At 38.3% G+C, this 24505-nt stretch overlaps 1 protein-coding gene across 1 annotated transcript in view; it reads right to left on the bottom strand.

Annotated features, from left to right (window-relative positions):
• Positions 1-965: 965 nt before the first annotated feature.
• TECTA (tectorin alpha) overlaps positions 966-24505 on the bottom strand; it is a 193102-nt gene continuing 169562 nt past the window's right edge. Inside the window, exons 19-24 of the mRNA XM_089678642.1 lie at positions 22558-22806; positions 16823-16985; positions 15267-15354; positions 11921-12037; positions 2250-2356; positions 966-1088 (exon numbers count right to left, since the gene is read on the bottom strand). Of these exons, the coding sequence (XP_089534768.1) occupies positions 966-1088; positions 2250-2356; positions 11921-12037; positions 15267-15354; positions 16823-16985; positions 22558-22806 (847 nt within the window). The remainder of the gene's footprint in view (positions 1089-2249; positions 2357-11920; positions 12038-15266; positions 15355-16822; positions 16986-22557; positions 22807-24505) is intronic.

Consider the following 24505-nt stretch of genomic DNA (forward strand, 5'->3'; position numbering starts at 1 on the left):
TTCAATTCCTGTGAAAATATTATTCAGGAGAAATACATAAAGATTCTAAACCTTCACAACTCTATTCAAAACTAAAGGCACAAAAATGTTTGCTTTACATATACTTTAGGGGTATATACTGTGTAAAAATGTATACATTTATATTTATAAATTAGATGTGACATTCACCAAACATTCACTGCAGATGTATGTTCCTGGTGCATGTATTTTAAATTACTATGACTGATTCACTCACAGTGAATATTTGGTGTACGTCATATTCACTGCTTTATAAAAATGCCCCAAGTTTGTTTGTTCATTTTGACAAGAAAATGAACTAGCACACGACTGGTATATTTCTTCACAGCAAGAGAAAAGGAAGTGCATTTAAATACTGGATTTATTACTGCATTACTTCAAAACCCAATGTTTTATTGCTCACTTTTGTGTACTTCAGGAACTAGCCAGTAGTATTCATCTGTTAACAACAAGGATAACTAATATCATAATATACAGTAAATAAAATGTGTATTTTAAAATAAAGATCATGCTTTTTTTACAAAACTCTTGTAATAATGTATTTAAATGTGTTTACAGAAGGTTTCAGTGCCTACACCTTATTCCACAACTCCATAGATCTTTGTTCACCTCATCTCACATGATACATTTCTTGGACATAAACGAGTCATCTAATACAAAACCAAGCCAGAAAAAAAGATGTATTTATAAAAAATTGGGTGAGGTCTGGGATGCAAAATATACAGTAGATACACAATCAGTCCGTAAAATGAATCAAAGCAACCTGAAACACTCCATATGGCCATATCAATGTTCAAGAGGTTATAGTTACAACCATTTATTACTTGAAAAACCATAAACACAAACTGCATGTAGTCATAAAACATTTTTAAATGTCTTTTTCCTCATGACTTGAAAATGTGTTTTCCTGGGCTATATGTCCCCAAAGAATGACTTGGGTAATTTCATCAGAAAAAAAAACCATCAACTGCTTTTTGGTAATTGTTCTTATAAATAAAATCCAAGCATACATATCTGATGTATAATGCAATATAAGAGCCAGACACGGTGTACTGTTGAAGTGCTTGATACTGTAAAATAAGAAAAAATAAAATTAATAAGTAGTATTGACAGTAATTTCAGTATGACAGTATGCAATTGACAGTAATTGATAGTATGCAATTGTACTGCGTGTCGGCAGATCGCATGCAGATTGTGAAGTAGCAGATCAGATGGAGATCTGTGTGTGTGTGGTGGAACAGCAGACCAGTCTGCAGACACACGTTTGGGTGGTGGCAAGCTACCATTTGTTGTGTGTCCGGTGTGGGGGTGTGTGGACAGTGGAAGAGTGATTAACACTGGGGTTCTAGCTTGTAGGATAGCTGGAGGAATCCTAGAAGGGTGTGCTAATTGCTAGACTGATAGGATAAAAACCCTTAGAGAACACCACATTGTATATAGGACTTGTATCTGCCTGTGTGTGGTCAGCCAGCTGGATTGGAGTGTATTCTCCCTCTAGTGGTGGCCAGAAGTGGTGTGGGCTGTTAAAGTGTATCACAGCTAGTCTTATATGCTCAAGGTCCCCCTCATTGCCTCTTTACCCCAAGTCACGGTGCATGCCTCGGTTAGCTAGTCTCTGTGGGTGTGCTTTTTTATCCGTGACAGTAATATTTTCCAAAGCCATGGTACTCCATAGTTTTGTGGGAAGGGTAGTGACTGGGGGGACAGAAGGTCTATAAAACACAAAGAAGAAGTTTATCAGAACTGCCCCCAACAAGCAATCCATCAAAATGACTAGAGTTGACTGCCATGTCTACCAAGTGTTCATTAGAGACTGACAAATTAGGAAGGAGGAAGACAGTTAGCTACAGTAGAACTGGGCCCTGTAGAAAAAATGGAACACAAAGGATATGTCCTTAGCTTTGTCTCAAAAAACTAGGAGTATAAAGCAAAGTAACCAGATGGTGTCTCTAAACATGATGACTAGGAGTGCAAGGTCATAGCACTGGTGCCAAACCTTATTCTGGAGAGTCAAAACACCATCAAGTAATACCAAGGATGGATAGATTCCGGCAGGCTCTAGATTCTGTGATTAGATCTCCTGACATGGTTTTCAGCACATTCCAGTTTGTAGTGGAGGTCTGTATTTCTATATTGAGGCTTCCAATCTGTGCTTCGTGCACTTCTAGCACTGTTGTGGTGTCATTCATTCTTCTCTTAAGTTGTGCAATGTGAGATACCAGTTATCTTACCTCTTGAGATAATTGATTCCTGATCTGCTTTGAGCTGACATCCAGTGATGTCTGCAGAATAGTCTGAAATTTGTCCAGTATGGAAGATAAACTTATCACTTCCCTCTCTAATAATGAGAAGAGTATGGACAATTTATTGGAACAGTGATCTGGATTACACAGGGTGCTGTTGCTGGTCCAGCTGTGTGTAGGGCTGATGGGCATTATTTTGTGTGACCTGCAGGACAAGGCCTCACATGTTGGAGATTCGAGATTTGGCCAGACGGGGCCATGGCTTCCAGGGAGTTTGGGCCAAGTACAGGGGATGAGAGAGCAGCTCAGGCTTGAAAAAGGCTCAGCTTGTAGCTTTATTGATGCAGGGAAAACATAGCTAGATCAGGTGTGTTGCTATCTATGGCTATTTTAGTTATTTTTTATCTATAAATAAAGAGTGCGCTAATTATTCACAACAAATGCAAGGATAAGTAATAGAAATAACAAAGAAAATCCATAAATATAAACATAAGTCCAGCCACCATAAACAGTGATAATAAAATATCAACTTAATGTCAATCTTGAAACAAACACCCATATGCAAATCCGACACCAGATGAAATGAATACACTCACCAGAGCTATATGCTGATTAACTTCCCTAGCGGTATGATTATTTCAGCTTTTTGGTGCTGAAAGCGGTACCATTATTTTGCATGGAAATATGTAGTTTTTTTATTGTAGGCTGTAATTTTTAGGAATAACTCACTGAAATCTGTCCGAACAAGAGTCTATTAAACATCCCGGGTATGATAAAATTTGAAACACGAAATCATAAATTATAATTTAATAAATAATCATAAAAAATAATAATATAATAATAATACATTTAACCTCCTTGGCAGTATTCCCGAGTGTAGCTCGGGGTAAAGTTTCAGTACCAAAAGCGGCAACCCTGAGCTCGGGCTTACCATGCAGCGTTGCTCAGGGATTCCCTACAGCGCTTACCTTGTCCTTTGCTCCCGCGATGCGTCCCCTGCAGCGTCCCCGGCCATCTCCTCCGGCCGATGCCGGCATCTGGCTTACGTGTTCCGGTCCCTGTGACGTCGGGACGTACGGGAGCCGGAGCCAGCGGCAAATTTGAAAATTTTTAAAAAATGACATTTTTTTAAAAACGATTATTCCATAGCAAAACATTCCTGTATCAAAGCATTTCACATACATTTTGTCCCTACTGCTTTGTCCTGTGCCCTGCCTGCATTTTGACTGTTCTTTCTGCCTGGAAACTTAGAAAAGTCCACGGCGTCCAAAAAGCGTCCCTTTAGGTCAAAATCGGTTTTAGACCGGCTAGAGAACAGCGATAGTAAATCACTTTTTTTTTTTGGGGGGTGGAGCCTGACTATGGCGGCTCGGGAGTGTGTGTAGCAAGCACTCTCCGTTAGCCTCCCCTCGTTTATCCTCCCCATGAGGCCCCGTAGATAGAGAGACCAGCAGCATGGAGAGGGATCAGCAACTCACCCTCTGAAGAGAGATCGCGGAGGTCCGGGGACGGTTGGGCTGCTGAGACCCAGGAGAGCGCCAGAGAGAGAACCGGAAGGAGGACGCCTTTGGGTTATCCCCTGACGACCGCCGGCGCCTGCAGAGGAGGTGTGGAATTGTCGGGGAGACAGTCGGAGCCTGGACCCAAGAGAGAGCCGGGAGAAGGACGCCTCGTGGCTTCCCCTGCTGTCTCGCGGTGGCCTCGGAGGAGGAGTAGGGTTGCCAGGGAGACGCCAGTGAGACGGCCGAAGCTTTGGAGCGGCGTTGACACGTGGGAAGCCGCAGAGGAGCTCTGGGAGCTCCGAGTGTGAGAGAGAGAGAGGTGCCCGACATCTGACATCTGAGCAAGTGGGTGAAGAGATGCTGGGTAGATATTGTATTGCCCCCACAATATAATATAATATATTACAAATATTTATAGTTGCCCACCATCGTCCTGTCTCCTCTATTCACCCACACCCCAACACTACCTATATACCATATCATATCAGCTCTGCAGTTTAATAGTTTTATATTATCACCTCCTCAAAACGGCTAAAACCTCCAACTTCCACATTACTCCTGTTTTTTCATTATGTTATCAACTCGTGTACCACCTTCAATTTAAGGAGACATGTGATGAGAAGACAAGCTATATGAGGTATATGAGACCCTTAGGAATCCCTTCAAGAGGACATTAAAGGACATAATTACAGAGGAGGAACGCTCCTGGAGTGGAGTTCCAGCGTGGAGGGTGAGTGATGACCGCTGGTCTTCCTGCAGGTCCTCTTTAATACTCTATATATATTGGACTTGTATATCAGACTTATATACACATTGAGTTTCCGCACTAGATTCCTATGTACCTATAATAAGACTTTGCATTAAAAATTTAATCTGAAGAAATATGGGATTCCTAGGGCGGGTCTGAAGATTGGGAGGTGTAAGAGAACAGGAGTTCCTTGAAATAAGAGTAAAAAGTTCCAAAAACAACATGAAAGGTAAAAATACCAAAGGGAGTGGGCCTAAGAACACCCAAACTGGTACGATTAAGAAGTATGTGTCACAAGGAAATGTTACCCCAGAAAGATCTCAAGGAATAAGTGAAAAAAGTGATTTGGAAATAAGCTTGGATAATAGCCCGAGACTCTCCCTGGGCCCAGTATATAATAGTCAATTGGAAGGCATTGAACCGAGAGAACTTGAAAGAGATATGCAAATACCTAATAAAAAAGAAATGGCGGAAATGTTTAAAGGCTTGGAAAAATCAATAAAGCAAGAGATGGGGATGATCCGAGAAGACTTGGGACAATTATTAACTAGGGTGGAGGAAATAGAGGAGAAGGTTTATGCCCAAGACCAGGTCATCCCTAAATTAGAGAAGTGGATAATGGAAGATAGAAAAGAACAAAAGAGATTGCTTTATATGATGGAAGAACAACAAAATAGAGAAAGGAGAAATAATTTTAGAGTAAGAGGAGTCCCGGAACTGACACAGGGAGAAGATTTAAAAGAACTAACTGCCAAAATTTTGATCTCTATAATGGACAAATCGGATGAGGAGATGCTTAAATTGGACGAAGTATACAGGATTGGGAAGTATCAACAAGAAAAAGGGGTTGAAAAACCAAGGGATATAATTGTTAAACTTCATAACTACAGAGATAGAGAAGAAATATGGAAAAAGATTAAAGGAAGAACAAATATTACATACGAAGGAAAAAGTATCCAAATTTTTGCAGATTTAACAGCAGAGACTCTGAGAAGGAAGAGATCACTGAAACCCCTTCTAGAAGTGATGAAAAAACATAATGTGAAATACAGATGGGGCCGGGACACAAGTTTAATTGGGTGGAGGGATGGAACTACAGCTATATTGAGATTTCCGGAAGATATGGAAGAATTTTGTGATAAATTGAGACTGCAGAGACAAGAGATACCTGGATGGGATGTGGGGGAGGGAGTGCTGGACAGTGGTGGGTCAAGAAAGTGGCAGCTGGTTGAAAGAGGAAATAGAGAAACAATAGATAAGGGGATACCGGGGAGGAGGGGGGGAAGGTGAGCGGTCATTGTCAGAGTCGAACCCTTATAGAGGGATCAGAGGTGGAAAATGATCCGTGGGCACAGGAGGCCTGGGGGGGATGGGGAGAGGGGAGGTTGGGTAGGAGGGAGATTTCAGGGGGGGAGGGATAGGGAGGATGGGGTTTTTAGGGGTAACACTCTGTATAATGGGCGAGAGAGAGATAGGAAAAGAGAGAAAGGATAAGACATGAAAGATGGAAGATCTCCGATTTATAACTTATAATGTAAAGGGATTGAATTGCCCTGGGAAGAGATTTAAATTATTTAAGGAGCTACAGTATAGGGAGGCTTCGGTGGTATTCCTGCAGGAGACACACCTAGAGATTAAGTCAAATATAAAGTTGTACTCTAGAAGTTACCCTACATGGTTTTATGCGGATTCCCCAATCAAGAGAGCTAAGGGAGTAGCAATAGGGTTTGAAAAAAAATGTAAGGCTGGAGATAGATGAGAGAGAGGTTGATCCTGAGGGAAGATTTCTGTTTTTAAAGGGTAGATTACAAGAGCAAGAATGTACAATTGTAAATATCTACTGCCCAAATAAAAGACCAGAAGTTTTTCTGAAGGGTGTCCTGAGAAAACTGATGGCCTTTAAGAAAGGACGTTTGATAGTGGCAGGTGATCTGAATTTTTGTATGGACTCACAAATGGATACGACATCTTCTGTGCAAAGAGATGGAGGTAGAGCTCTGAGAATCCTGAAGAGGGTGATCCAGGAGTGTCAACTGGTGGATATTTGGAGAGTGATTCATGGAAAAGAGAGAAATTATACCTTCTTCTCTAAAGCACACGAGATGTACTCCAGATTGGATTATATATTAGTAGATCATCAGCTTATAGATTTGGTGGATAAAGTAGAAATTGAGGCGATGTCTTTTTCGGATCATGCCCCTGTTTCATTGAAAATGAGGTGGAGTAGACGATTGACAGGAGGGATAGGTTGGAAGCTGAACGAGGATCTCCTCCTGGATCAGGAAGTGGATCAAAAAATTAGAGAAGAGATTGAAAGATATTTTCGAGAGAATGAGACAGGGGAGGTATCGATGGCTACAGTGTGGGAGTCCCATAAGGCTTATATAAGAGGTATCCTGATTGCGTCTGGGGCAAAAAAGAAAAGGGAAATAAGAGAAAAATTTACTGGGCTGTTAAAAGAAATAGCTGAGTTAGAGCAAATACATAAAAATAAAAGATCAGAAAAGATAAAACAGAAGGTGATAAAAAAGAAAGAAGAACTAGAGCTATTGCTGGAGGAGGAGAAGAGAAGAGTCTTTAATAAAGTTGCAAGTGAGAGATATAAATGGGGAGATAAACCAGGAAAATATTTAATGAGAGCTTTGAGGAAAAAGAAAAATAGAAATTATATTGAGAAAATAAAAAACCCCAAGGGGGAAATGGTTTACTCTACTAAAGAGATCATAGAGGTGTTTAAAGAATATTACAGCAAGCTATATAATATCGCCTCCCAAGACCCAGTAAATATAAATGGAAATGAGAGAAGAGAGAAAAGAAGGGAATATTTAAAAAATGCAGGTTTACCGAAGTTAAAGTATGATCAACTGAATTCCCTTGACTTGGAAATTACACAGGAGGAAATAATAAGAGCATTAAAGGACACTCCGACGGGGAAAAGTCCGGGCCCAGATGGATATACAGTGAGATACTATAAAAAATACAGTGACCTGTTAATACCCAAACTGAAGAGATATATGAACGCCCTGGGAGGAGAGATGGAGGTGAGAAGGGAATCTTTACAGGCCCATGTGGTGCTGATACAAAAGGAAGAGAAGGATCCCTCTCAGTGCTCTAGCTTTAGACCGATATCACTTTTGAATATAGACATCAAGCTATATGCTAAGGTCCTAGCAAATAGACTAAAAGATCTCATGCCAGAATGGATTCAGGGGGACCAGGTGGGTTTTGTCCCGGGGAGGGAGGGCAGAGATAATGGCCTAAGAACTCTGTTGCTTATCCAAAAAGCTAGAAAGGGGAAAACCCCGGTAATAGTACTTTCGATCGATGCTGAGAAGGCATTCGATAGAGTAGATTGGAGTTTTATGATGGATACCCTGGAAACTCTAGGAATAGGAGTAAGAATGAGAGAATGGATAGGAAAGCTGTATAGAGAGCCCTCAGCGATAGTAATGGTTAATGGAGAGAGGTCGGAACCTATCAGAATGTCAAATGGAACTAGACAGGGTTGCCCATTATCTCCATTGTTGTATGTATTGGCATTGGAACCATTATTGGCAACTATTAGGAAGAACTTAGATATAAAAGGAGTGCAGATTGGGGAAGTCGAACATAAAATAGCTGCCTATGCGGATGATCTTTTGTTTTATGTGGGAAATCCTAGGATAACACTCCCAATTCTAATGAAGAGCTTAAAAGAGTATGGGGAGTTATCAAACTTGAAAATTAATCCAACCAAAACTGAGATCTTGAATGTAAACCTTTCAAACAGTGAAAAAGAAAAAATACAAAAAGAATTCCCCTTTATATGGAAAAATAGAGAGATAAAGTATTTGGGGGTGAAACTTTCTGCCTCATATATAAACCTGTATAAATTAAATTATATCCCACTCTTAAATGAGATTAAGAAGGAACTAAGGAGATTCGAAGGAGGTAACCCATCCTGGATAGGCCGTATAAACCTGATAAAAATGATAATTGTACCAAAAATCCTCTATAAATTTCAGATGATTCCAATCAAAATTCCGGAGGCCTTTTTTAAAGTAATAAAAAAGATGTTAACAAAATATATATGGAAAAATAAAAAACCCAGAATATCATATGACTTGTTAAATAGAAATAAAGAGAGAGGAGGCTTGGGAGTGCCAGATATTAAAAGGTACTATAAAGCAGTAGTCTTAGCGAGAATCTATGATTGGACATATAATTATGAGGGGAAAAAGTGGGTTCAGATTGAGAATGAACTAAGCGGAGTTACCTTGAAGAGAACTATTTGGGCACCAGCACAATATAGGGGGTTAAAAGATACCACGAGTGTTTTTACATTAAATGTTTTTAATGTTTGGGACAAATTGCATAAATTTATGAAATGGGATTTTAACTCACAACTAATACCACTGAGGAATACGGATTATTTTCCCCCAGGCAAGGAGGAAAGTATAGGGAAATGGATTAGAAAAGAAGATATCCAACTGAGAGACATAATGGATGGACAGGAATTGAGAACACTTGGTGATTTGAAAGGGGATAAAAGGGAACTTTTTATTAAAATAGATGAATGGAAATATTATCAATTAAAACACTTTGTCAGAAACCTCCCAAGACCGTTCAGATCGAGAGAGGATTGGAACGGCTTTGAGAGGTTGTTAGAAACACGAGGTGATGGTAGGCAAGGCACCGCAAAAATTTATAAAATCCTCACTGAGTTAGACACTTACACAAAACCAATGTATATAGGTAAATGGGAAAGAGATTTGGGAATAGAGATTGACGAGGATAAGCAAAGGAAAATATACAGATTAATACACGAGAATATAAGTATGAGAGAGGTGGAGGTAAATTACAAGTGTTTAACGAGATGGCACATCACACCGAACATTGAGTATAAGATATGTGGGGAAAATTCACTAGAGTGCTGGAGGGGATGTGGAAAAATAGGCACCTTATATCATATATGGTGGGAGTGCCCAAAAATTCAAGGTTTCTGGGAGATGATCGTTCAATTAATTGAGAATATCTCGGGGATAAAGATAGGACTGAACCCAGCAGTATGTCTCCTACATAGTACAGAGTTATCAGTAAATAACTACAAGGATTCGGGTATATGGTGCTATCTAAGTGCGGCGAAGGGGTTGATACCTAAGTTTTGGCATAAACCAGAGGTGCCGAAGATAGAGGATTGGGTGGAAAGAACTAATCAAATTTATAAGATGGAGAGACTGTGCTATATGCAGGAAGACAGGATGGGGTTGTTCAATAAGAGGTGGAGAACATGGGAAGAATTCATGGTGAAATATATGAAGTAACTATGTGAGAAAGATAGAAGGATTCGTACCCTATATTCGCGTATGAAGAGGGATAATAGAATTATGCAGAGTGGGTGGGTTTATTTTGGGGGAGGGAGGTTTTTTTTTTTTTTTTTTGGGTGGGGGGAAATTAGATAGTGTGGGGGTGGTAATTGGGAATAAAGATTGATAGAAATGTTATTAAAGATATGCAAATTTGTTTGTATGAGAACAATGATGAAATGTGCAATATATATGGAAAATAAATAAAAATGTTTTTGGTTTGATTATATTATTGAATTAAATTTTTTATTATTATATTATTATTTTTTATGAGTATTTATTAAGTAAGTAATTACTAAGAATTGCAGGCCTACAATACGTAACACCAAATTTCCATGCAAAAAAATAGTACCGCTTTTGGTACAAAATTCCTGACATAATCATACCGCCAGGGAGGTTAATTCAATAATATAATCAAACCAAAAACACTGAAATTTGAAATATAGCGCCAAGTTCTCACATTGCTGAGCAAAGTCGCAAAATCGACGCCATGGACTTTTCTCAGTTTCCAGGCAGAAAGAATAGACAAAATGCAGGCAGGGCATAGGACAAAGCACTAGGGACAAAATGTATGTGAAATGGGTTGAAACAGCAATGTTTTACTATGTAAAATTTGTTTGGAAAAAAATGAAATTTTTTAAAATTTTCAAATTTCCCGCCGCCGGCGGCGCCCGTACGTCCCGACGTCACAGGGACCGGAACACAGAAGCCGGATGCCGGCATCGGCCGGAGGAGATGGCCGGGGACGCTGCAGGGGACACATCGCGGGAGTGAAGGACAAGGTAAGCTCTGCAGGGACTCCCTATGCAGCGCCGCATGGTAAGCCCGAGTGTAGCTCGGGGTTACCGCTTTCGGTACTGACATTTTACCCCGAGCTACACTCGGGAATACCACTAGGGAGGTTAAATTATAAACCAGCATGATAGCATTTTGCTCTGGGAGTGATGAGCTGCAGGATATCCCAGTAGAGGAACAGCAACCAATAGCGATCCAATCAGCACATATGGAACAGCTAGGCAACACATATGGAATAGCTAAGCAGCAAACGGTCTTCCAATAACATGGGCTAAGCTCGAGGAATCAGAAGAGACATGATGGTGCAGTACGTTTAAAACCAGTAAAATTTTATTAGTAAAGTATAACACTCACAAGGAAGGTGTCCAGCCAACACCAGCAATAACAGCCTCTATAATAACACATCCACGAGGGAAAAAACCAAGGGACGAACCTCCCACACCGCGACCTCAGAGCCGGCAGCTGGGAGGAAGCTGTCGGCTGTATAGCATAAATATATGGAATAATATATTTTGGGCACCATGTATTGTTTTTAGAAGCTGGGCTTCCTCTATTCATATGATAATTAATTTGTTTGGTTCATGGAGGCTAGTGGAAGAGAAAGTGATGTTGGCAATAAGTAGACATAGGGAAGAAAGGACTTGAACACAGTTATGTGCTTTACACAAACAAAGCAGTAGTCTTGAGAACTGAGATAAGCAAAGAAGGGCAGTCAAGGAAGACTAGAAGAAGGGATTTCACCTGGGGTGTCAGTAACCCAAGTTAAGTACTATAAAACCCAAGTTAAGTAACGTTTAGTGTATCTCTTTTGAATACATTGTCAATGCTAAGGACAGAGAGCTCATGCATGTGTATAATATATGCATATTTGTAATACTCTGTATGTTGTGTATTGGTTCCCTAAAATTGTGAGGAGTTTGTATGTACAGCATTCTTGTTTATTAAAGAACATGAATATACTACACAGGCTGTTATGCTTCCTTGCTTTACTGCAAAGTAACCTTAAAAGACAAAGCAAAACATCAAGTCACAACTCTCACCTAGACAGCACATTGTGCAACGTAATAATAATAATGAGTATTAACAATGAATAATGACTAATGCAAAACCAATATTTATTTAGCCTTTCTCCAGACTAAATTTGTATTACATTATTACATTCATTCACGCATTGACAGGTTCCCAGGATACATGCTACTTTAATAACTAAACTGCAGCATGCCTAGGTGCTTTTTCTTGGTTACAGATTTAATTCCAGATATCTCTTACCTCGACAGCTGCGTCCATCCTCCTGCAAGGTCCCTGTAACACAGCTACATATAGGTCCATCTAGTCTGCTTGTACAGATTTGTTCACATCCCCCGTTTTCCTCACACCAGTCCAAACCTATAATGCAAAAATAAGAGCATCTATTCTCATTAAAACACCTTCCGATAATTCTACATTCAGTAGCCATGCATAATCATCAGCATAATGATTTTTGAATTAAACTCTTTCATTATATATGCTTTTCTGCACACTAAAAATAAACTGAGACCTAACACTTTGTCTGAGTCTACCTCAAGAGTATGTAACCCACCGAGTACAGAGGTCAGGAATATGTACTGCAAGAATGCAGGGGTCAGAAGTGTGTAACACAAGGACATGGTGTATGTAATTCATTGAGTGAAGGGGTCAGCAGTACATAACACAGAGCGCAGGCGTTAGGGTACATAAAACAAAGAGTGCAGGGGTAAAGGGTACACAATGAACAGAGTGGAGAGGTCAGGTGTAAGCAATGCACAGAGTGCATGGGTCAAGGGTATGTAATTACTCCCTCTCAATTCCCTGTACAAGCCAATCATCTCCTCAAGCTCAAATCCCTCCTCTAATGACACCCAGCACAAACTATATCCTGCTCCATCCCTTCTTGTACTCACCTAACCTCAGTTGCAGTGCAGCAATAGGCTCTCCCTATTGACATGTGACATGACAGAGTCTGGGAGGAGACTAGCTAAATTCTTCTCAGCTCTACAGCACTGACAAGCAGCACAAAAGAGAAAAATGCTGGCTGGTCAGTGGGTGATAGTAGCATCAGGCCTTGGGGTACCCATCAGGAGATGTGGGTCATGCGTTTCAGTTGGGCAGTGCCAGTGACTCCCTTGTTGCTAACTAACAGGGTTTATATTTTGCTTAAAGTGTTACTAAGCCCAGGACCCTGCATTCACTATATCTGGTCTCCCACCATACACAGAACATGGAGGTGCAATTATTTTAGTAAATATAAACCACTAAATACCTTTTCTCGTCAGCAGTTAGAGCAGTCTTGTGACTTCTATCAGTGTCCAGCCAAGCACTGGTTAGAGCTTGTAGGGGGAGTTTTCATTTGCTCTAGGAGGATGCAGAACCCCTGACCTCTGTCTGGACAGTGCTGATTGGTCCTGTGCTGTTCACATGCACTCTCTCAAGAAAAAAAAAGCCTCTCTAGCACTGCATACCAAACTGAGCATGTGCAGAGTGACTCCACACAATATGTCTTATTAGGAGATAAGAGAGGGACACTGGAAGAAGGGGAGGATCAGAGAAGTCAGGATCAAACAGCGTTTTTACACAATCCAGAGGATTAACCACTTAGGTTCCACAGTGAGTGTAACTGTTGTGGGATTAGTAACACTTTAAAGCTCATGTGCAGGCATTTTTTTTGATTGGATATTGGATATTTTGGTTAAGGTTTAGGCCCTTTCTTACTATTTCTCTTTCTAAAGATTCTGGTTGGAGTTCAGCATTAACTTTATGGTGGAATCACTTATTGTGCTTCTTATTTTCAAAAGCTAAAATCAAGGTAAAGAATCAATGTTGCTCATATACTTGTTTTCATTTTCTGACTCGAAGATAATAAAAGTATTTTCAACACTATTATTAATGAAAAGGTTCCAGTGCTTAGTGTATACTGTTGAATTAGTTTGCCCTTTTTATTGTATCCTGTATGTTGTAGATGACTGCAAATGTATTTCTTTATTAGAATAATAGAAGTGTGACCAAGGGCATAAACTCTCAATTCCAATTTAGAGGGATTGATTTGCTAAAGAAATAGAGCATGTTCTCTTTTAAACACTTGACCTCTGGAAGGTTTTACCCCTTTGTGAGCAGGACATTTTTTGCTATTCAGCGCTGTGCTACATTAGCTAGCAATTGCTCGGTCATGAAACACTGTACCCAAATTAAATTAATATAATTTTTTTTCACACAAATACAGATTTCTTTTGGTGGTATTTAATCAACAATGGGTTTTTTAGTTATATAAAATGAAAAAAATACAGAAAATTTTGAAAAAAAACATGCTTTTTTTTAAAAGAAATTTGCAAACAAATAATCTTTCTTCATAAATGTATGCCAAAACGTAGTCTGCTGCATTGCTTTAGTAAGAATAACCCAAAATCAGTGTATATTATTTAGTTTTTGTGAAAGTTATAGAGTCTACGAACTATGGTATGTACAATATATTTGAAGACTGATCAATCCTAATGTACTGATGGCCTATCTCATATCTTGAGGCCCTAAAATGCCAGGTCAGGACAAATACCCCCAAATGACCCCTTTTTTTAAAGTAAACAGTCCAAGGTATTAAGTAAGAGGAATGGAGAGTTTTTTGAAGATGTAATTTTTTTGTCACAATTTCTTGGAAAATGAATAAACTAAATGAAATTTGTTTTTTTTATCACTTTTTTTTTACATACAGTCACAAATTACAGTACAGCGTCATTATATGACTGATGTGGCAGTGATCAGGGACACTGACTGGTGACACAATGTTAAAAGAAAATAAATCATTTTTGAATTAATTTTTTTTAAAGTTTTTCTTTATTGTAACATTTTTTTTTTTACTACTCTGGTGATCAGTGTTTTTGTTTACACTATTATTGCTTCTAACAGTGATTATCACTGTTATAAGCAAAGGAGCAAAAGTTTCAACTGACATGAATGGCTTTCATTTATTACAGCTTGCTTATTATTGTAATTCTATGCTTGGCTGCACTTAATCAAACCATATGATAGCTATCAGACAACCACAGCACATAACAGTAAGTAAGCTGTCATTAATGGAAGCCATTCATAACAGTTTTGCTTACATTGTAATCATGTCATCGCTATGATTGAGCATTATCTAACCTATTTCATATACCTTTTATTTGTTTAGTCCTGTAAGTCATTTCTACAAAGCATTTAAAGTCCAAAAACATTTCAGATTTCTCCCAGGGGCGCTTCCTGTATTGTCCTAATGTAAAAGAGCTGTCTCAAACAATGAAGTCTTGTGCCATGTAAATGGACTGTAATTGCCCAAGTTCCAGTACTTTAGACCTACATCTTTATAAAAGCATGTCAAAACTTCAAAACCTTTCCTAAACTAACCAAAACAAAAAACAAGGATTGAATATACGTACACTTTAAGTATCTATTTTACTCCCATGTCAAACTTAATTTGTTAAAGCATTGAACTTCTATTCACAGTTTAATCTTACAGAAAGGCATTTTCCCTCATCCTGATAGAAGTTCCTCATGAGTACTATGAGTAAATAGTCTTTTTTTACATCTGTAAGATAAAAATAGAAATAATGAAAGTATAGTAAATACTGACGTTTCCTCCTTATTGGACCAACAGAAATAATTTGCTCTTTCGAGTCCAGTCCATGGTCATTGGAACTTCTGGAATTCTGAGGACAATTCTGTCAAGTAAACATAGTATGGAAGTAAGTAAAAATACAAATAACTTCCAATTATTTAACCTTTTCTGTTGTTCCTCCAATAAATTAGCTAAAACTACACCCAACTTTTTTGCATCTTCCTCATAATGACTATTCTGTCTAAAGTTTAGAGTGTTGTTTTACAAATGTAACTATTTCCTATTCTTTGTTTTCCACACCCATACTGCTGTTGTAAAGCTCACCTGCATGTCTTGGAACCTTGGTTGGCCTAGTGTTAGGTGGCCCTTAATTTGGCCTTTCAAAAACTTTAAAGAGTGCAAGTATATAACAACTTATGCAGATTGATGACTTCCAAAGAAAACATGTGATATTGATGTGAAACTGAGTAAAGAGGGTTTTCTAAGGGTCCAAAATAGCAAATAATTGGAAAATGGCCAAATGCTGTTGAGCACCTATGCCTGTCAGTAGAGGGAATAGGTCCCTATCAATATTCATATCTGTTTGGAAGATTAAATATTCTGTCTATTAGCATTTGTGATGTCCTTAGGGCCTAATGTCGTGTGTGTCAACAGACAAAGCATTTTTCTGTGGCTAGAACAAGAAAGGTGAACATATTCCACTGGCCATAGTGGTCCCTAGTCCCATTCTGCGAAGAAGATGTGTTTTTTATTCCTGTCCCAGTTGAAGATTTTGCTTTAACTTCTGATTAGAAAAATCCATGCAACAGGGTCTGAGATATCAGTAAAACCTGACAGGAGTTCAAAGTCTTTCCCTCTATCCAAAACTTAACAAAAGGCTAAAAATGCTTTGGCTATACATAGGGGTTGATTTCCAAAAAGCAAATATACTGGGTACTTTGTTGCTCCAGAGCTTAATATATGAGTAGAAGCTCTGCTGACTTCCATCATCCAATCATGTGCAAGCAAAAATGCTGTTTTTTTATTATCCTTGCACGTAATTGGATATTCTTTGCAAAGTGAAGCTTTACCTCATTTACTAAGCACCGGGGCAACTGAACTTGCAGAGTTGAAACTAAACTTTACAAAGTGCACAGTTTACTTGTCTTTAGAAAATTAACCCCATACATGGCAATGTGAGAAGTAGTGAAGTTGATGATTTTTTTTTTTCATATTTTGAGACTTTGACATGTCCCCAACCATCTACAGAATGTCTCATTATATTTAAAGTGTCTGTTACCTCAACATTTCATATTCCTGATATGTGGATGTTATACCATGAGCTTGTGTTAAAAAGTATCCTGTTCTATACCTAGCGATCTAGACAGCTACAGATAAGGGTTTACATATACTTTAGAATGCATGGTATAAAGTACAATGTATGTATGTAGCTAGTTAAAAAAACCCTCAATCATCAAATTAACAATGTACTAGCTTATTGTAAGTATTGCATATTGAGTAACAAAAAAATACAAGATATAAGCTCACATTAATCATCAAGAAAAATATTCTCAAAGATACTCTTTACTTACAATTTTGCATGAGTATTTTTCAGAGTCACACAAAGATACAGCACAGTGGAGATGAACTTCATCATAATCTCCTATGAATTTAAACACTGTGACATGAAAACGACAAGTAAGAGAAATTCCATTCTCCTCTATCCCAATGGTGTTGTCTTTTATATTTGGACATCTGGTTAGATAAAATGGAAAGTTTTAAAGGGAAAACATCAGTATGGCATATTCAAAACATTTCTCAACAGTTTTTTGGATCTTGCACCATTTAGAAAAAAACAAAAATCTGCATTTATTAGGTTATATTCAAAAGTAAAACATACTATTTTTGTGTTTATTTTGCAACATTTTCAGGTAAGAAATCATTTTAGTTTAAGTTACATAAACTGCTATTTCCTTCTACTATGGTGTATTTCTACTAAAATGAAACTTCAGGCAAATAATTACCTGCATCATATCAATGCTTTGAAATGTAATGTTTGTTTCTTAATCTGCATGAGAGTCTCTGTATTTGTAATTTTGGCTATTATTGTTTGCAATACAAACACCTCTGCCCAGGGCTATATTTGCAAAGACATTATATTTGTTTCTACAGTATAGGTGGCAAGGACTATAAGTAGCAAAGACTTTTGGCAATGATCAGCGATAATTTTTTCTCATCATTAGTGAAAATACAGTTACATAGTCAGTCTGGCTGAAAAAAGACAAAAGCCCATCCAGTTTAACCATAAAAAAAAAGTTATAATCCTACACCCACAGTTGATCCAGAGGAAGGCAAAAAACCCAGCAAAGCATGATCCAATTTGCTCCTGCAGGGGAAAAAATTATTTCCTGTTCCCCTGAGAGGCAATCAGATATTCCCTGGAGCAACTTTACCTATAAATGTTAGTATTCAGTTATATTCTGTGTATCCAAGAAAGATTCCAGGCCTTTTTTAAAGCAATCCACTGAGCTGGCCAAAACCAACTCTTGAGGGAGTCTATTCCATATTTTCTCAGCTCTTACTGTGAAAAAACCTTTCCATGTTTGAAGATTAAATCTCATTTCCTCCAGATGTAAAGAGTGCCCCCTTGTCCTCTGTGATGACCTCAGGGTGAATAACTCTACACTGAGTTCACTATATGAACCACTGATGCATTTATACATGTTGACCATATCCCCCCCTTACGTATTATACATGGAGATCATATCCCCCCTCAATCTCCTCTTCTCAAGAGAGAATAAATTCAGTTCCTCTAATCTTTCCTCATAGCTGAGCTCCTCCATGCCTCTTATCAGTTTGGTTGCCCTTCTCTGTACTTTCTCCAGTTCCCCAATGTTCTTTTTGTGAATTGGTGCCCAAAATTGAGCTCCATATTCCAGATGAGGTCTTACTAATGATTTGTACAGGGGTATAATGATAGCTCTCAGTAATCTCATATAAGCTTATTTAACTTCATCACAATATTCTAAGCCAGGGTAGGACCAATAAAAAAGTTATCTGTGAAGAAGAGATGATCCTAGCAGACAGGTGTTGTTCGAACACTAAAGGGTGTGCCCACAATCTCCAGTAATGAATTCTAGCCCCGCATATGTCAGCCAGGATGATCACACTGCAAAATCCTGTTTTCTACTACATTGCTGAATACTGAGACAGCTCTCTGCTAATTGGACAGAGATGATGGTGACTTATTTATTTATATCAGGTACTTATATAGCACTGTCAATTTATGCAGTGCTTTACATATATATAGCACATTCACATCAGTCCCTAACCCTCAAGAGGCATACAATCTAAGGTCCCTAACTCACATTTATACATACACATACTAGGGCCAATTTAGACAGGGACCAATTAAACTACCAGTCTTTGGAGTGTGGAAGGAAACCCACGCAGGCACAGGGAGAACATGCAAACTCCAGGGAGGTGGTGCCGTGGTTGAGATTCAAACCAACAACCCTAGTACTGCTAGGCGGAAGTGCTAACCATTTAGCCACTGTGCTGCCCAACTTAATGTCCAATGAGCAAGTTAGATGTGGAAGGATGAGAAGTTCTGTGCTGAACCCTGAAATAAGTGTGAATTATGTCTGCAGTATAGCAGGCACGACTGAAAACATACGTGTTTCAATAATGTATTTCCTTGCTCACCTCATGTCAGCATACTTGAACCATCAGGACAACTCTTGGAATTGTGCAAATATGCCCCTGACTCTCAACCTAGCTTTTCTATGATACAGTTCCAGACAACACTCAGAATAGATATAACTTTGGATAACTTTTTCATAATTTCTCCCTACACTCCAGCCTATGTTCATGCTCTCCTAAGTGGAAGATTCCTTGTTAAAGGTAAGTCCTCCTGAGAAGAATGCTCCCCTTCTAGTTTTCTTTATTCGTCATTACTATCCACAAGCCAGGAACCAGGATGCCCTTGCCAGTCTGTGGACCTTCTACTAAAATCATCCCGAGATGCTTGCTAAAGATTCAGCAGGAGGGGGTCCTGGTTTTTGCCATTATCCCATTCTGTCCCATAAAATCATGGTTGCCTCTCTTGTACCAATATCAACCTTTGTCCAGATTCCTTTGCTGTGCAAGAGGGATCTTCTGTGTCAGGACAACATTCTTCATCTGAATGTGAGCTGGCTAGGCTTGATGACCTGGGGATTGAAAGGGGGGATTAGACATCATAAATCTACCAAGCTAACTAGTAAATCTACGGTCCATAGGGTCTGGAACTGTGAAAAAGGAAGGATGGAGCTGAGATCAACTTTAATGGATTTTTTCTTTGGAACTATGGTTGGGACTCCACTTTGGTGGTGCTGTCAGTCAACATTGTCTTTGATTTTTCTGCAGATGAGGGACTTGAAGATTCAGGTGTAGGCCATTAAGGGGACTCATTGGGTGTATCAATGTGATTAAATTCCTCAGAACAGCAATGAAGATAAGACCTCCCTTTAATCCGTTCTTCCTGCAATGGTACCTGCCCTTGCTTCTAAAAGTTCTATCTTTTTTACAGTCTTCCCCACCCTTCCCTCCTGTTCTCTTTGTCACTTATCTGTGCTGACAGCTTTCCTTGCATCAGTTGTATGCACATTGTTAAAAAAATAGATACTTTATCAAATGAGAAACTGTACTGCCAGCTATTTTCAGATAAATTCATATCCTGTCCAGGTTACCTTCCTAAGGTCATTTTGATATTCTACTTCAGTTGGGAGATAGTGGTGCCATGTTTCCACCACAGTCCCCTACTTTCAGACTTGTTTCCCCTAGAAATACTTGACTTAGAGCCTTTGATTTTGGAATATCTTCAGAGAACAAAGAATTTTGTAGAAATGGAAATCCACGAAAGGCAGAAAGAGAGCTTGTAGTCAGAAACATCACTTGTTAGTGTTTCACCACATGCACATATAGAACACTCAGCACTCACCAGATTGCAATGACCCCCTTGTTTTATAAGAAGAAAAGTCAAACTGCACTTTGTGCTCACCAAAGGACCAAAGCTCACTTATTAGCTGGCACCACTTGCCAAAAAAAATTCAGGCAATGTTTCTACAGTCTGTTAGAAAGCTGCCAGCTCCTCAGCATGCATTCCAACTAGGTCAGAAGTGATGAACCAAAAGTTCCTCCTGACATGTTTCACCATCAATACGTGACATCTTCAGAAGTTTCTGAAGACTTTACGTATTGATGACAAAACTTGTCAAGCGTAACTTCCGGTGTGTCACTTCTGCTCTAGTTGGAATGCACACTGAGTAGCCAACTAATGTCTTTTTCTTTTGGACTTTGCACATATATGGATGTATGTTATAGAAAAAGAGGATTTTGTTTTTCTAATCAGCACATTTTTTTAACATACTGTTTTCAAATATTGCTAATTTGTTGCAAGCGCTGTCTAATGTATATGGTTTATTAGATCTTTGAGATATGAGATACTGTATGGTGTTTGTTTGGCTCGGGTGGTTATTTACACAGGCTTTTCATCTTCCCTAAGGGTCCAAAGAAGGGTGCTCCAGCTTCTTTCAGAATTATCTTGGGTTGAATTGTCAAGGTACTTCAGATGGTAAACATTTCCCTCATATTAAGAGATCAGGGCACATTTGATGATAGGTGTGTCAATATCATGAGCATCGTGTGCCCAGTTCTCAACAGATATTATGAGCAAAGAGGCTATTTTGAGCACTCTCAATGCAAATTTTACACTACAAGCAGGATGTAGCTTGTGGTTCATTTCAGTCATTTGGGGGTTTAATTGTTTCTAGGTCTTGTCTTTTGATTACAACCTTTTTTAAGGTGTCAGTCTTCCCTGTTCCTACTTTCTTTCCCCTATTATTACTATTCAAATCCCACCAACATGCTGAAATGAAGTGAACCAGGAATATGTAAAATTGTTGTCATACTTACCTATAATTTTCTTATACTGGCTCTTGTTAGGATAATTTTCTCCCTAGAGTCCATCACAAGCTTAGTTATAGAACACTGGACGGAAGGAGGTTTCAGTAGCAAATGTTTTCTATTCCAAGGCTTGTCAACAATTTTTCATAACAGTATGCCCAGAGTTCTGTTATAACCACACAAAGAATGGATGCTGCACTATGGATTGATGAATGCTGTGGTAATCATAGGTGTAAGTTCATACAGCACTGTTTGACAGTAGAGGGATACTATATGGTACATAACCATATACAGACCATTAGTCAACACAATTTAAGTCTCCCAAAGTGGTATTTCGTTGATTTTTTTATTTATTACTTGACAAACTATGTAACTATGTCAACATCTCCTTAATGTAAACTAAGCAAGAGAAGTCAAAGGGCCAGTGTAGAATTATTTGAAACAACAGAGCCCTGATGGAATGATGAATTGCATATTTATTTTCTACATAAATGTTTTTAGTTTAGTCCCTTTAACTCCATCTAATCCTTAAGTAATTTTGTTTAAATATTAAAGACAAATACCTAAAGTGACCTTGCTATCAGGTTAAATAACTTGCCAAAGCAGCCCTTTGCAAGAAGATGCCCTATACTTACCTCTACAGGAGTTGAAACTTCATTCTCCTGATGGGCTCCAGGTGCTGCTGCTATTCAACATTGCTGAGTGTGTCAAATAGTATGTCCCCTAATATCCAAGACAGTTCATCTCATTGATGATTACAGGGCAAGATTTTACAGAATGCTGCTCTTGTAAGTTGTTTTATGAAAATATGTTTTATGAAAATCAGGTCATCAGCATTTTTCTCAATGTTAATAAATGTGAAAGAATATTTGAATTTGAAAGTCAAGTAAACTTGTCCCCTCATTTATTTAGAAAAACACAAAAAACACTCCTGCTCAAAAAAAAACACTCCTGGTCACTGTATACACTATAGAAAACTTCCTGGATAAAAATTCTGAATTTGGATTCCATCCCCAAACCCATTCTAATAAGCATGTCTAAAGCTATTTTCAAGGTAACATTCCCAAAAGAAACAAAAGGGGAAGATTTACTAAAATTGGAAAGTGCAAAATGTGGTGCAGCTCTGCATAGAAACCAATCAGCTTCTAACTTCAGCTTGTTTAATTAAGCTTTGACAATAAAACCTGAAAGCTGATTGGTTTCTATGCAGAGCTGCACCAAATTTTGCACTCTCCAGTTTTATTAAATCTCCCCCACAGATACAAATTTGATCTGAATTCTTGGATATCCCAAGTAAGGTTAACATTTTACCAATGGTTGCTATTACTTTTGAGATGTATTTATTTTCACATTTTGTGCCACAATTTATCATAACACTAACCCTCCTTCAATAATGAAGTAACGCAATTTGTCATTGCTGTCTCTTGATGGGGTTGCATAGCATTTATTCAATATTAAAATCAGGTGGGTAGAGTCAGCTCCGACTACAAAGACACCAACAAACAGTACGTCTCGAGTGGTAAGCACTACTTCTCCTTGACGGTATGGATGCTTATATGATGCATTTTTGTAGAGCGCCATCTTGGTGGTGAAACTTCCCTCTTGAGTTGGAACTGTTAGATTGATTACACTGTAAATATGCAGAGAACAAATTAATAGATGAAATTAAAAAACTCTAATTTATAGATTATTTTTTTCGAAGTAATTTCCTAATCTGTGTGCTATGTAAAATAAAGATTATATCTAAAGATGCAGATAGCTACATAACTTTCATTTAAATATATTTCTGAACAAGTATATAATTCTACTTTGTGTGCACCAAATGCCTTTGCACCCCCAGATATTATCATGTAAAAGCAAAAGTGAACTGTAACTATGTGCTGTACATAGCTTTTGCATAGAGCAAAGCTGTGTGTTTTGGAGAAGCTTCCTACAAAAACTACAAAAGGGGGCAAAGATAAGACCAGTCAACCTGCACAAAAAGAGAGAGCAAAAGTGACTGGTCTTTATAACTCAAAGCCACTGCACAACAGCAAGGTTTTACACTAAATCACTTTAATCACTAGATTGTCTATGTCTCTTGTATTTTGAGAATTTTTTTTTTAGCCCAGCTTTAAATAAACTAATCTATCCTGTTTCCTTAATGTAGAAACAGTAGACTTAATGTATGAAAACTGTAGAACCAGGGTTGTATCCCAACTGGCCAAGTCTTCTATTGGTTCCACATATATGTTTGGGTTTCCCAGGTCCAGACTGAAAGTACCCCAGCAAGTAGTTTTTCAAGTGTTCCTCTGTATGTACTACAGTTGCATATTCTAGGGAATCCATTCTGAAAAACATGACCTGTTGGGTCCAAAGGATGCAGATGTGGAGGCTTGAAGGTTTATTGCATACAAACAACTTTTTATGCTGCTACCCCCTTCTCAGATCCATGGGTGGCATAAGCCTTTTGTAAAAGATGTGGACACCAGTCAAGGAACCCCGCTCATAGCGCCTGTACCAGTGCTGTAAGTGACTATCAACAGGGCACAACGAGGAAAAATTACTATTACCTTAGCACGGAGAAACTAAACCACATTACCAGGGGGATATCAGTCCACATGCCTGAAGTTCTAGCCTGGTAGTATAGTAGAGGTGATAATGTTTTATTGTAATTATTAGCAATCTGGACACCAGGTGATGTAGTGCATGTAGTGATTCAACTTATTTCACCAATTCAGACTGTAATTTTCACAACTACAGGAAACATTTATTTTTGACTGAATATTGTTGATATTATACCACTATAATATATACTAATCTTTACATACCAAAAAGTATATTTTACAATGAGAATCAAGCCCATAAACATGTGGAATATAAATTCTTTAAAATTGGGATTTATCTTTGCTTTAATCTATTGCTCAAAGCCTCCAAAATCACAATATTTATAGAAATGAAATTCACTTTTTACTTTTCCTCTTGATAAGTAATCCACATGAATACAAAATGTTTATAAAGAAAGTCAGCTAAAATACTTAAAAAGTAACTCTACTTTTACTGCGAAAAACACATTCTCCTCTGGGTGATCTATGCACATTGCAAGGAATTTAACAAACTTTGTTGCAGATTCCTACCTTTTGTTATTCTAAAGAAAAGGCTGTCTGTATGTATCCATGTGCAAAAAAAAAAATGTGAATGAGAGTGATTATATAATTATCTATCAGCTGCTCCACTTGCATGATTCTGAGGAAAGTGTCAGGATCTGAATCTCTTTAGACATGATTTAGCCCCAGAAGTATCTAACCAAAAAATATATTTTTATTGCAGGGGAAGCCCAAAATCTGACT

This window comes from Staurois parvus, unplaced genomic scaffold (genome assembly GCF_062004578.1).
Source record: "Staurois parvus isolate SC_StPar_1 unplaced genomic scaffold, SC_StPar_1.0 ptg000207l, whole genome shotgun sequence".
In the NCBI taxonomy this organism is placed as follows: Eukaryota; Metazoa; Chordata; class Amphibia; order Anura; family Ranidae; genus Staurois; species Staurois parvus.